The sequence below is a fragment of the Oreochromis aureus genome, linkage group 7 (genome assembly GCF_013358895.1).
Source record: "Oreochromis aureus strain Israel breed Guangdong linkage group 7, ZZ_aureus, whole genome shotgun sequence".
NCBI lineage: Eukaryota > Metazoa > Chordata > Actinopteri > Cichliformes > Cichlidae > Oreochromis > Oreochromis aureus.
The window spans coordinates 8,135,579-8,147,283 of record NC_052948.1 but is presented as its reverse complement, the minus strand read 5'-3'; the positions used below and the strand labels follow the sequence as shown (position 1 = coordinate 8,147,283).

At 38.7% G+C, this 11,705-nt stretch overlaps 1 protein-coding gene and 1 long non-coding RNA gene across 2 annotated transcripts; one reads left to right on the top strand and one right to left on the bottom strand.

The window, feature by feature from the left end:
- The first annotated feature begins 220 nt into the window (after positions 1-220).
- On the top strand, positions 221-11,373 carry slc17a8 (solute carrier family 17 member 8). The gene is made up of 12 exons (XM_031758053.2): positions 221-573; positions 2,408-2,663; positions 2,932-3,050; positions 4,562-4,676; positions 5,653-5,740; positions 6,393-6,479; positions 7,505-7,647; positions 7,873-8,022; positions 8,121-8,253; positions 9,068-9,178; positions 9,601-9,728; positions 10,085-11,373. The coding sequence occupies exons 1-12, from the start codon at positions 476-478 to the stop codon at positions 10,412-10,414; spliced, it is 1,758 nt and encodes a 585-aa protein (XP_031613913.1). The 5' UTR covers positions 221-475; the 3' UTR covers positions 10,415-11,373.
- LOC120441045 lies at positions 4,591-11,677 on the bottom strand. The gene is made up of 4 exons (XR_005613743.1): positions 11,634-11,677; positions 10,008-10,193; positions 5,665-5,880; positions 4,591-4,658 (listed from the first exon to the last, which is right to left on the bottom strand). It is a non-coding gene; the product is annotated as an uncharacterized LOC120441045 (long non-coding RNA).
- Between the last annotated feature and the right edge of the window lie 28 nt (positions 11,678-11,705).

The window sequence follows — 11,705 nt, the reverse complement described above, 5'->3', positions numbered from 1 at the left end:
AAAGCGAGGGGCTGGGTTTTGAAAACCAGCTGCACCTGCCCCTCCTCATCAGGAATGGATAGGTTATGAGATGGAGAGGAGATCTAAGCAGCTCATTCAGTTCAGCTGCAGACAAAAAGGAGACCACAATGCCTAGAAACTAAAAAGTGGATTCTACCCTTTCATTTGCTTCCTGCCTCTCTGGTCAGTCCTGGATGGATTTCTCAGAGATGAAACAAGTTCCAGATGCTCTGACCAAACGGTACTTTGGAAACTGATGAATACTTTAGTATCCCATACCAAAACTCCTTCTTACCTCTGAGGGACTCCTGGTACCACTGAAAGGTGGAGCCAATCCTCAGTGCCACAAACTCAAGGAATGAGGAACAGCTTTTAGTGGATTTTTGTTTCCCTTCTCAGAACAAAGGGTGCTCTTGAGGTATCAAGACTCTGTTTTGGGATAAAAGGAGAGGAGAAAAAACCCCAGAGAACAACAATGCCTTTTGGTTTAGCAGGGTTGAAAGAGCAGGTGTTTAAACCAAGGAAGGAAGAGGTGAAGAACACAGTGGGAGACTCTCTGGGAAAACTGCAAAGGTGAGTGGAGTTTGAATGGTGAGCGGTGGGAAGAAGGCATGAAGTGTGTGTCTGTGCATGCTTTATAAGCTGCAATCTGCACTGCATGCATAAAGAAACTGTGGAGACTTTGTGAAAATGCTCAAATAAGAAGAATAAAAATCTGCAGTAAGAGGGATGCAACACTGTGAGCGAGCACATTAAGCCTGGCATGTTCTCCCGAGATCCTGACGATAAATAAATATTTTATTCTTGTGCTTGCCAAGCAATGTCGATGATGTAATCACAGATTTTATTTTAAGATATTAATGCATATTTCATATCAGATACATATTTCACAGAGGGCTCTGTGTGTCTGTGTATGATGGAGGAATCTTCATGAATAAGGAAGATTAAAGGCATTTTAGGAAAATTTACATACATTTCCTTTAAAGTCTTTTTTTCTTGTGTAAAAGTGACAGATATTATGAACTGGTGGAAAAAGGAAACTCTTCACTTTTTAAAAAAGATTCTAAATTTCTAGACAATACACACAACAATACACAGAATTATCTAAGTGTGTGACAGTGAAGTGAACATCTGAATTAGTTTGAGTGATGTCTTAATTAAAAAAACAAGCAAAAAACACAAAAGATATACATGACAGGCTCCACACAGCTTTAAAAAGTGGAAGTCCATATATGGCAGTAACATTTGGTTAATGATGCCATTTGGTGAGTAATATAGAACCTATTAATCCATATTATAAAACAGATAAGAATTCGTTTTAGTTGGTCATATAATTGAGCTCCACCCAAAACCACCTGCAACACCAAAATTCAGTTTTGAAATAAATGCATGGTTACAATAACGAACTCATATAATATTTATAAGTAGAACGAGTCAGAGGGGACATTTTTTGAGTACTTTCATGTTTTCCTGATAATGACTTCCTTTTGCTTTAGCAACATTTTAATTTCAGGACTTCAAATGCAATTTTGCAGTGTCGCAAACAACACATCTAATTCATTATATTTCAATATGGCAAAACTTAGAACACTTTAAAAAATGTTATTCCTCGAAATATTCCTCAGTGACTGTACGCACCAGCTGTCATCACTGTAGCTCCTCAATCACAAACACAGACGGCAATGATGATAGATAGATTGTATCTATTTAAATTTATTTAAAATTTATTTAGTAATTTATGATCACTGGTCTCAACAGACTTCTCTAAATCTCTAAATACCCAAATGGCATATTCCTTATATTCAGTTACTCTATCAGCAGTCTCTATTAGTGCATGTTGTAGTTCTGTTAGGTCTAAATTGATATTGTTATTGTTATTTGTGATAAATTTACATAATCTTTTAAGATTTTTTTTTTTTTTTTATGTATCTTAGAGCATTGAGAGAGTGGTGAAATAGGCCTATAGTTTGTGAGTACATGTACATCTCCAGCCTCATACATTCGTACAATCTCGGCTGTTTCTCGCTGGAGGAGAACTGCACTAAATAATAAATCTTCTGCAGGCAGATGAGAGGAGGGGGCGCTGAAAAGGTGGATCCTGGGTGGCGGAACAAGCAGAGGGGGATGCATTTGAAAAAAGCAGTTTGCTGACTTTCTTCTCCTTTTTCCTCTGCAGGATGTGGCTTTGTTACCGAGCTACTTTTGTCATCACATGAGTTACCAAGAAAATCCACACACAAAGCTGCATTCTGTGTAATCTCGTCTCAAACAAATTAAACTTTAACAGATTCCCATCGAGTCGAGTCCACGAGACACTAAAATTATGAGAAGAATGTGGAGATAAAGAAATATATTTTTGAAGATGATATTTTGAACACACAACTTTTGACTGATTTTTGCTCTGCAGGAAAATAGATGGCAGTAATGTGGAAGAAGAGGACAATATTGAGCTGACAGAGGATGGGAGACCGGTGGCATCAACGCCACGCCCCGCGCCACTGCTGGATTGCAGCTGTGGCGGCCTGCCTAAGCGTTATATCATCGCCATCCTCAGCGGCCTGGGCTTCTGCATCTCATTCGGCATTCGATGCAATCTTGGTGTGGCCATCGTGGAGATGGTGAACAACAACACCGTCTATATAAATGGGACCCCGGTGCTTCAGGTAGAAGATCTCTGTATCTTTCCATCCCACCCCTAACAACATTGACAAAACTGCTGTCAAATAACTGCCAGCTTCTCTGAGGCAATAATAAATGAAAAAACTCCAAAACATCAAACTGAAACACATCAACACATCTAAAAGCCTTTTATCTCTTGAATGGAGTACGCATGCATTTATTGTTTATGAGTTCACCACTGGATTTTAAGAAAATGAGAGTGATGTGTCTTTCATAAAAAGATTAATCTGTTGCATTTTCCCGTCTTTGCAGAAAGCTCAGTTTAACTGGGACCCAGAGACGGTGGGGCTGATCCACGGCTCCTTCTTCTGGGGCTACATCGTCACTCAAATCCCCGGTGGTTTCATCTCCAACAAGCTGTCCGCCAACAGGTTGAATACACTTCATGACTAGTCTCTGGTTTCACAGTAACATTGCAGTCCCTGCTTCACATCATTACTTGATTTTACACTTTTGGTCATGGAGAGAACATGCAGTTTCATTATACTGCTTTGGAGCACTTGTGAATTAAAGAGTACCAAAAATAACTGTGGGTTGTTGACCACAGTGCATTATGGGGAAAAACTATGCTGTTTATAATGAAGATGAACTTGCTGCAGCCCTAATTATTTATGTTAAAGGTATTTATTATACCTTTATTGTGTATAGAAGAAATCCTTTTGAATGAAAAACTACTTAGACTGCTCTAAATGCTCCTTTTCAGGTTGTCTTTTTCTATTTTTTGGCACTCTGTGATGTCAGGGACAGAGGATGTGCCTAATACAGTCCTCTCAGGTGCACTGCTGTTTATGAAGGACAGCCGATCAGAAGAAATGTGGCTTTAAGTGACGAGTAAGCGAGCTAAAACAGCTTATTTAATAGACTGGATGCACTTAGGAACTGCCCCAGGCCGATATAAGTAAATAAGTATTATTGTAAACAATCACAAATCATACAAAATTATGCTAGAAGAGTCCAAGAATAAAAATATAGAATTCCAAGTGAGTATAACAGGTCCCCTTTAAGACAGGATCACGAGGAAAAAATCCAAAAAATCCAGTATTTTTATTCGGGTGCCTCCTCACTCCGCGTGGTTAAAGGGTTAACGCTGTACGGTGTGGTGAGCAGTGTTGATGGAGCAGATAGCAGTCCTGTAATAAAAGCTTCACAGGAAAAGAGGACACGCCACTGACAGAGTTAATAATGAAAGATCCTGCCTCTGATTTCTTTCTGAAACACCAGCCGCTGGAATATTACAAGTGTCACTTACACACTGTTTTGGAAACAGAGAAGGTGGGGTGAAGGAGAAAAGAGAGGGGGAGCTATAAGCGGGACTATGGCGATAAAGCAGAAACTTGTGGATTGAAGGGGATGTCTTTATCTGAGGCAGTGAAAGACAGAGGTGTGAGATATGTCTCATTATAAGGCCGACTGAGATGCTTTGACCGCCAGTTAGTGTGGAGACATACTGCCTGCCAATATCAGGCATCTGCAGCAGCTTTGCAAACACTGGGTTGCAAGTCTTTGTTTTGTTTTTATGCTTCACAGACCTTGTGGACCTTAATTGGATCCACGGTTTTCTCTTATATATTAAAAACAGACTCTATGAAAATACAGGGTTAAAGTTTGGAGAAATTAAAAGAAACAATAGGTTTTTTTTGCCCAAAAGATTTCATAAATGAGTTGTCTGTGAAATGTATTTTTCATTTTAAACTGAGTTTCCAAGCAACCTGGCTCATTCTCTGCTTCACATCTTTATTCTAAACTTATCCAAAGCCTTGCTGGTTCTATCGAAAAAGTTCAATTCCTGGAAAGTGTGTTTGATTATTATGAAGATTAAGTTATCCAGACTTACTCCTTTTCACCAATGGTACAAAATGATGACATTCCAGTTTTTCTGCAGGGTGTTCGGAGCTGCCATTTTCCTGACATCACTGCTCAATATGTTCATCCCATCCGCAGCCAGAGTGCACTACGGCTGCGTCATGTTTGTTCGCATCCTTCAGGGGTTAGTGGAGGTAAGAAGAGGGGGGGACCAAATGTGAGGGAAAACAATGAGTAGTCTGACAGAAATAGTTTGACATTTGTAAAAATTTGAATATTTGTTTTGTCGCAGCTTGCCTGTTTCGGTATGGAGAAAACAAAATGTACCAGATGTTTATGTGAGGTGCAAACTCTGCGTTTTTACTCGTCAGCATTGAGGCTGAACTATTTCGCTTTGCTGGCACCAGAAGTGGGCATGTTTAAATTGGGGGGGTGGAAGGCCAAGTCATAAGCAAACACTAGCAAGATAGGGTAGCATTGGTCTAGCCATAGGCTCTAATGGGTGTATCACACAGATATACGGTGCTCAGTAAAATAACATTAAATGCTGTAATTTAACCTCTGGACTTTTTGGCTATGTTAGCAAAATGTACTCCAAATGACTCAGTTAGAAATGCTCCAACTGGCACCAACACAAAAATAGAATTGAGAGGTCCAGTTAAACGACTAAATGACAACTGTGAGCTTTACAAATGTGAGTGTGTGGGTAGAATTTTCTACCTTGGGTTTATTTTTCAACTGTGGAGCTTTCTGTTCTATACAGAAAGAAGAAGATTTGAGCAAATGGGGCAAAAAAAGAAAGTAACTTATGACTTTTTTTTGCGAAAAACATCAGAAATCTGACTTTTATCACAGTTATCGGACAAAAGTAAGAATTCTGAGAAAAAAATAACCCCAAAATATTACTTCAACGACCCTAATACTCTTGGTTTTTGCACTAACCCAAGTTAAAATCTATCATCTGTCATCTTTAGAGGAACTACACTAAGCATTTAACCAGTTTCTGGCTTTTTATTTACCGTACTTATTTAAAGAAGATTATCAGTCAAATGATCAAACTCACTGCAAAAAAACAGAGAATGTTACCCAAAATGTCAAACTATTGCTGTGAAGCATTTCCACCTTATCAGTCTTTGATCTTTCCCAACTCCCACGCCATGTCCCTGCTAGGGTGTTACCTACCCAGCATGTCATGGGATGTGGTCCAAATGGGCGCCTCCTCTTGAACGAAGTCGACTGGCGACAACTTCATTCTGTGGTGGGTGATGCCTCTGATTCTTCTTGTGAAAATTGTCTGCGGATTCTATTTGTGCTACACGTGTCACACAATCGGCCAGCAAATGGACGTGAGAGAGCTCACTTTTTTGTTTCGCAGATCCGGTCCCCTTGTTGTGTCTGCTGAAATTAAATAACCATGTTGCACTTTAAATTGGTACCATGACAACCCATGCATCAAAACACTCTTGACATTGTCTGCAAATGAGCACAGCTCATCTGGGTAATCTGAAGGAGCTTCTCCCTCTATTCACCTAAATGAAGTGTCACCTTGCTCACTGTCCAAAAGCACTCTCACGCTCCCGGCTCTATTCAAAACAACAGCGTTCATGAATCTGTCAGATAATAGAAAACGCACTAAAACACCCTCTCTGTAATGGCAGTGTTAATGACTGATTTTGACAGTATTTATTCAATGAAACTAATGTGTTTCTTTGATGTTTTTGTTGACACATCTTCATTGTACAGGGTAGTTTTGTTGTGTTAGAGTCATTGCAGCAACGATTTAGGTTAGGCCTTATTTAAGATTGCGTAAGGGAAAAAATGTGCAAGAAGCAACATCAAACATCATATCTGAATATCACAGCTGGAATGATAATACATTGGCAATAACATCTGACATCCATTGTTCCCAGGATCCTATGCAGGAGCAGTGATCGCCATGCCTTTAGCCGGAGTGCTTGTTCAGTACGTCGGCTGGTCTTCGGTCTTCTATGTTTATGGTAAGACTGATGTTTGATCAATGTAAGAGTGAAATATCTATTCAATAAAACATAAGAAATGCTTCAGTCTTGAAGAAAAAAAAAAGTACCTCCTCTAAGGTTTAAGGTTTTTATGCATAAAAAACCCCGTCACGTAGCACTACAGAAACTGTGTGAAAAACAAAAAACTTATCAGTGGGTAAGTAGCTGCCAGCGCTCGATTAACTGATGTTTGGCACTGTGCTGGTCTGGTGTTTTAACACAACGGCAAGGAGGAAAGCAATCAGCAGTGATCTGAGAGAACTGCTCACCCTTTCTAAAAGTTGTAAAAATCAGACTTTGGAGCTGCCAGATTGTCACTTTATATCGAACAGAATCTAAAATCTAAAAATCTATTAGTTAACAATGTATTAACATGATTCACTGCAGACTCAAAGGAAAATTAGAAAAGGCCTTCATTATTAAATGGTTACCAATATTTATAGGTAGATTATTAGAGCAGATGAAAGGTGTGAAAATAGTAATATGCTGTTAGTTAGACATTATTAGGTCTATATGAATTAAATGAATGGCTGGATAGACTCTAAATGAGTTGTTAAAAGCACAGTTTAGTGTCATGAAAAGTGGCTTTAATCATCCTCGACTGTCACGCTGTTCTCTGGCGTTTTTATGCTTTGCACAATAAGCCTTATCTGCTCCGCTTTTGAGTTTGATTGGAATGATTAGCACTCACATCAAATTCACACTTTGGCAAACGTGTTTTAATAAAAGAGCTACTCTGGTTCTGATGTGATACCATCTCATGATTTATTGATGTAAATTAACATTTTCCTGTCTGGGCTGTATGACTCACACTTGTTTCATTTTTTAATAATGAGAAATTCTTGTGGTCCAAAGGAGGTCTGGACTTGGAGTAATTAATCTGTCCTGCCCTCAAGCTACTCTTTCATACTTTACAAAGTCTTTGATACCAAGATAAGCTTCTCTAAGGGTACATGTGTACGAATGCATAAATTCACCTGTTGCCACTGTTGTTTTGTGAAAAGGTGTTTTTGGGATATTATGGTACACGCTGTGGCTCCTGCTGGCTTATGGAAGTCCTGCTGACCATCCCACAATCACAGACGAAGAGAGGATGTACATAGAGTCCACCATCGGTGAAACAATGCACAAACTGAGTGTAACCGAGGTGTGTCTACTGCATCTATTTTGACACACACATGCACACACAACAGAATGGCTGAACCCTATAAATTAAAGCTGAAACTCTGAATTTTGATCACATCTTGTTTGATTTAAAATCCAACGTGGTGGTGTACCGAGGAGAAACTACAAAAACTGTATCACTGTCCAAAAATTTAGGGTGCTAACCATCCATAAACAGCACACACTGACTCCTCTTCTCCAATTATAGAAATTCAAAACTCCGTGGCGTCGCTTCTTCACCTCCATGCCTGTCTATGCGATCATTGTGGCCAACTTCTGCCGGAGCTGGACCTTCTACCTGCTTCTCATCAGCCAGCCAGCATATTTTGAGGAAGTATTTGGATTCCCCATCAGCAAGGTTGGTCTCACAATAACAACCATAGTTACAGAAAATGTCCACAAAGACCCATTCAATATTTCTTAGGTCCAAAATATTCTAACCTTAATTACGTACAGGTGGGGATCCTGTCTGCTGTCCCCCACATGGTGATGACAATCGTTGTTCCTATTGGAGGACAGCTGGCTGACTTCCTACGCAGCAACAAAATCATGTCTACCACTAACGTGAGGAAACTCATGAACTGTGGAGGTACGTCAGTGTAAACACATCGTTTTTCTGTCTGACTTTGGCATTTTGTACTAAATATAAAAAATCATAGAAGAAAGTTTTTGTAATGATTTACTGTTTGGTCATTCCTACATTTTTTTTGAACCCCGTAAAGCCTGAAATATTTAAAAAAAAAAAATGCCAGAAAATTCACATTTTTAAAAAAAATGAACCATCTGACATATTTGTTTAAAAAAGTAATTTTCATATATGACTTTTAATTTGCACCATATTTGCTGGCATTTAAAAACAAAACAAAACATTGCTTAAAAACGTATTGTGCAATTTATTTAGGTTTTTTTCAGGGGCAAAAAAATCCAACACGTATAAAATATAATATACTCTGTGTTAATTTTGGTCACCTGTGGCATAAACCGTATGTTGGGTGGTGGTCTTGTTAAGCACTGCAAATAATACTAATATAAAACAATTATTTTATAAATAAAACATAGTGCACGCTAGAGCCAGGACTGATCCAACTTTTAAAATTGTTAGCCTATAACACTGCAACATAATAAATTACTGGAAAAAATAATATGAAAAAGCATTTAATTAATAGTTTCTTTCATTTTGATTTAAGAAAGCGACACTAACATATCCTTTCGACCACCCTATGCCGAACATGTTTCTATATTTTCCAGTATTCCTACTTGAATGGTGACACTGGCATTCCCTCTAGCATTCCCATTTTTTCCATTAGGTCAGTAGGTTGGGAAGCTGGGGATACATTTCTTACAAAGACCTGGTGTTGTGTAGTTTATAATGTGATTAATTAATAAAAAACGTTTTCTCACAGGGTTCGGTATGGAGGCTACTCTACTGTTAGTGGTCGGGTTTTCGCATACTCGAGGGGTCGCCATCTCCTTCCTTGTGTTGGCTGTAGGCTTTAGTGGATTTGCCATCTCAGGTATTTGACGTTTAGTGTTTTGCTTTTAATTTAAGACTTTGAGCTTGACTGAATGATAAAAGTGTATGAAAGGTGTGCAGGATGTTGCAGATTTTTATTTGACTTGTGTTTTATATTGCTTTTTCAGTATTCTGAAAGACCTTTCAAAAAGTTATTACATCTTTACCAGCCACAGCAGGAAAGCTGTGTACCTTGTGATCATATCTGTTAACAGATATGGTCAATTTAATAGCAGTAAAACAAAACAAGCATGCACGATACAGTTGGAAAACCTTAGATTTATGGCTGGGGTCAAAATGATTTGTATTTTTTGACCAATAATGTGAGTCTGAAGGAGCTTTAGGCACACAAAGTATTCAAATGCCATAAAAATGAGAATTTGTGTTATAATTATGTTTACACTGTGTGCACTGTGTTGTCAGGTTTCAATGTCAATCATCTGGATATTGCTCCTCGCTACGCCAGCATCCTGATGGGTATTTCCAATGGGGTGGGAACGCTGTCTGGAATGGTGTGCCCGCTAATTGTTGGCGCTATGACTAAACACAAGGTGTTTTTCCCTTCTATAAAAATATAGTTTGTTTTTCTTTGTCTCCTATTCTAAAATATATACACAGAACATTACAGGACGCACAGACAATGTTTTTTCCCATTTCGTATATAAATGATATGAGGAATGAGTGTTTTGTGGCTCATTGAATTGCTGTATGTAATCTTGCACCTATCAAAGGATACTGTTAAAAATTTATGGCAATGTTAAATTTATTATACGCATTGCAACTGTAGGACTTTCAGTGCCATGAGTAAGGGAGCTGATTTACAGCATTACCTCAGTGGTGCATCATTGAAATATCAGTAATTCTTCCTCTGACAGAAAATTCATTGACTCTCTTCATCTCCCTACAGACTCGTCTGGAGTGGCAGAATGTCTTTGTTATTGCGGCCATGGTGCATTACTCAGGGGTCATCTTTTACGCTATCTTCGCTTCAGGAGAGCAGCAGGAATGGGCCAACCCTGAGAGCACAAGTGAGGATAAATGCGGCATTATTGATGAGGACGAGCTGGCTGAGGAGTCAGAGCTCACTAGCGAGAACATGGTGGCTCCCAAAAAGAGTTACGGAACAACACACAATTCATCCGGTCGAAAACAGGGCTGGAAAAAGAAGAGAGGAGTTACCATGCAAGAGGAGGAGGAGCATTATGAGAACGGGGACTACCAGGAGCGGTACCAGTGAGACGGCACGAGGGACAAAGGACTTAAATTTTACAAAACTGATCTGTGTCAGAAGCAGCAGCATCATATGTACCTCAAGACACCATCCTCTTTTTTCATCCTTGGTCAGCACATCCATTCAACTGTGATATATGAAGATTAATTTAAAAAGAAATTTGCAAACTGCTAAACTACAACTTTTTTAAAATCACAAACCACCTGATACAAAATGAACCATCAATATCTGCTGATAAAGTGACTCTATCATGACATGTATTGTAAAGTAATAAGCTTAATAAACCATAGAAACCACAGATCAAAACCAATGGTTCAACTAGTTCTGTGTTAAAGGAACATTAAATACACATATCAGCTTCTACCCCTCCTGCACCCTGTCCTGATCCTGTTTTTGCAAATCTATCTGTGCAAACCATGACTCAGCTTATGTAGCTTACTTTGATATGTGAAGGGTTTGTGTCAGCTATGCAATGTGAAAAGAGGCGCACTGCCAGAATGTATCGATGGGTTTGACAGCAGATCATAGTAAATGTACCGAGTCTTACTGTTTTTGTTGCTTGTATGTATTTGCTGTTGCTGAATGACTGCACCCTGTCACCGCTTTGCTTGCTCTCTTTGTCTGAACCAGTCTTAGTTCGCCATCTGTTTGTGATGCACTAATATATCAGCTTCATTATTTATGGAGCTCTGAGCTCATAATGGGACAAATAGTTGGTGAGTTCAGTTTCGTGACATTAATTGTCCTTCTGATGTTTTGGCTTTTTGCATTTTCTCAGTGTTTGATAAATGGAGACCCAAGTTTGTTTCTAACAATGTGCAGTAAGGATTCACTTTAATCCTAAAACTATATGGAAAATTTGCACTTGCTGTTCATCATTACTCCTAAAAGAGAAAAAAAAAAACCCTGTTTTGTATAGTAAATGATTATCATATTGTTTGAGAGAATACACGTCATTCACACACAAACAGACCTGACATGCAATAAACTACATTTCTATTCAGTGTTGAGATTACTGTATATGCAAAAATAGCATGAATTTGTTTAACATTTCATGATACTTGCATGCATTCATACTAAACATAAGTGGATTTTAAACATACTGGAAATACAGGCTAAGGATGATTAGCCAAGCTAGCTAAATGTTGACAATACATTGTATATATATAAAAATGGGCATAGCTAATATGACATCACCCATTGGCTTGTAGACAACTTTTCAAACCTTTAGCTTGGCTGTGACAAAACCAGAAGTATCTGTTTACACAAAAGGGTGGAGAGCTATGTTATCAATTAA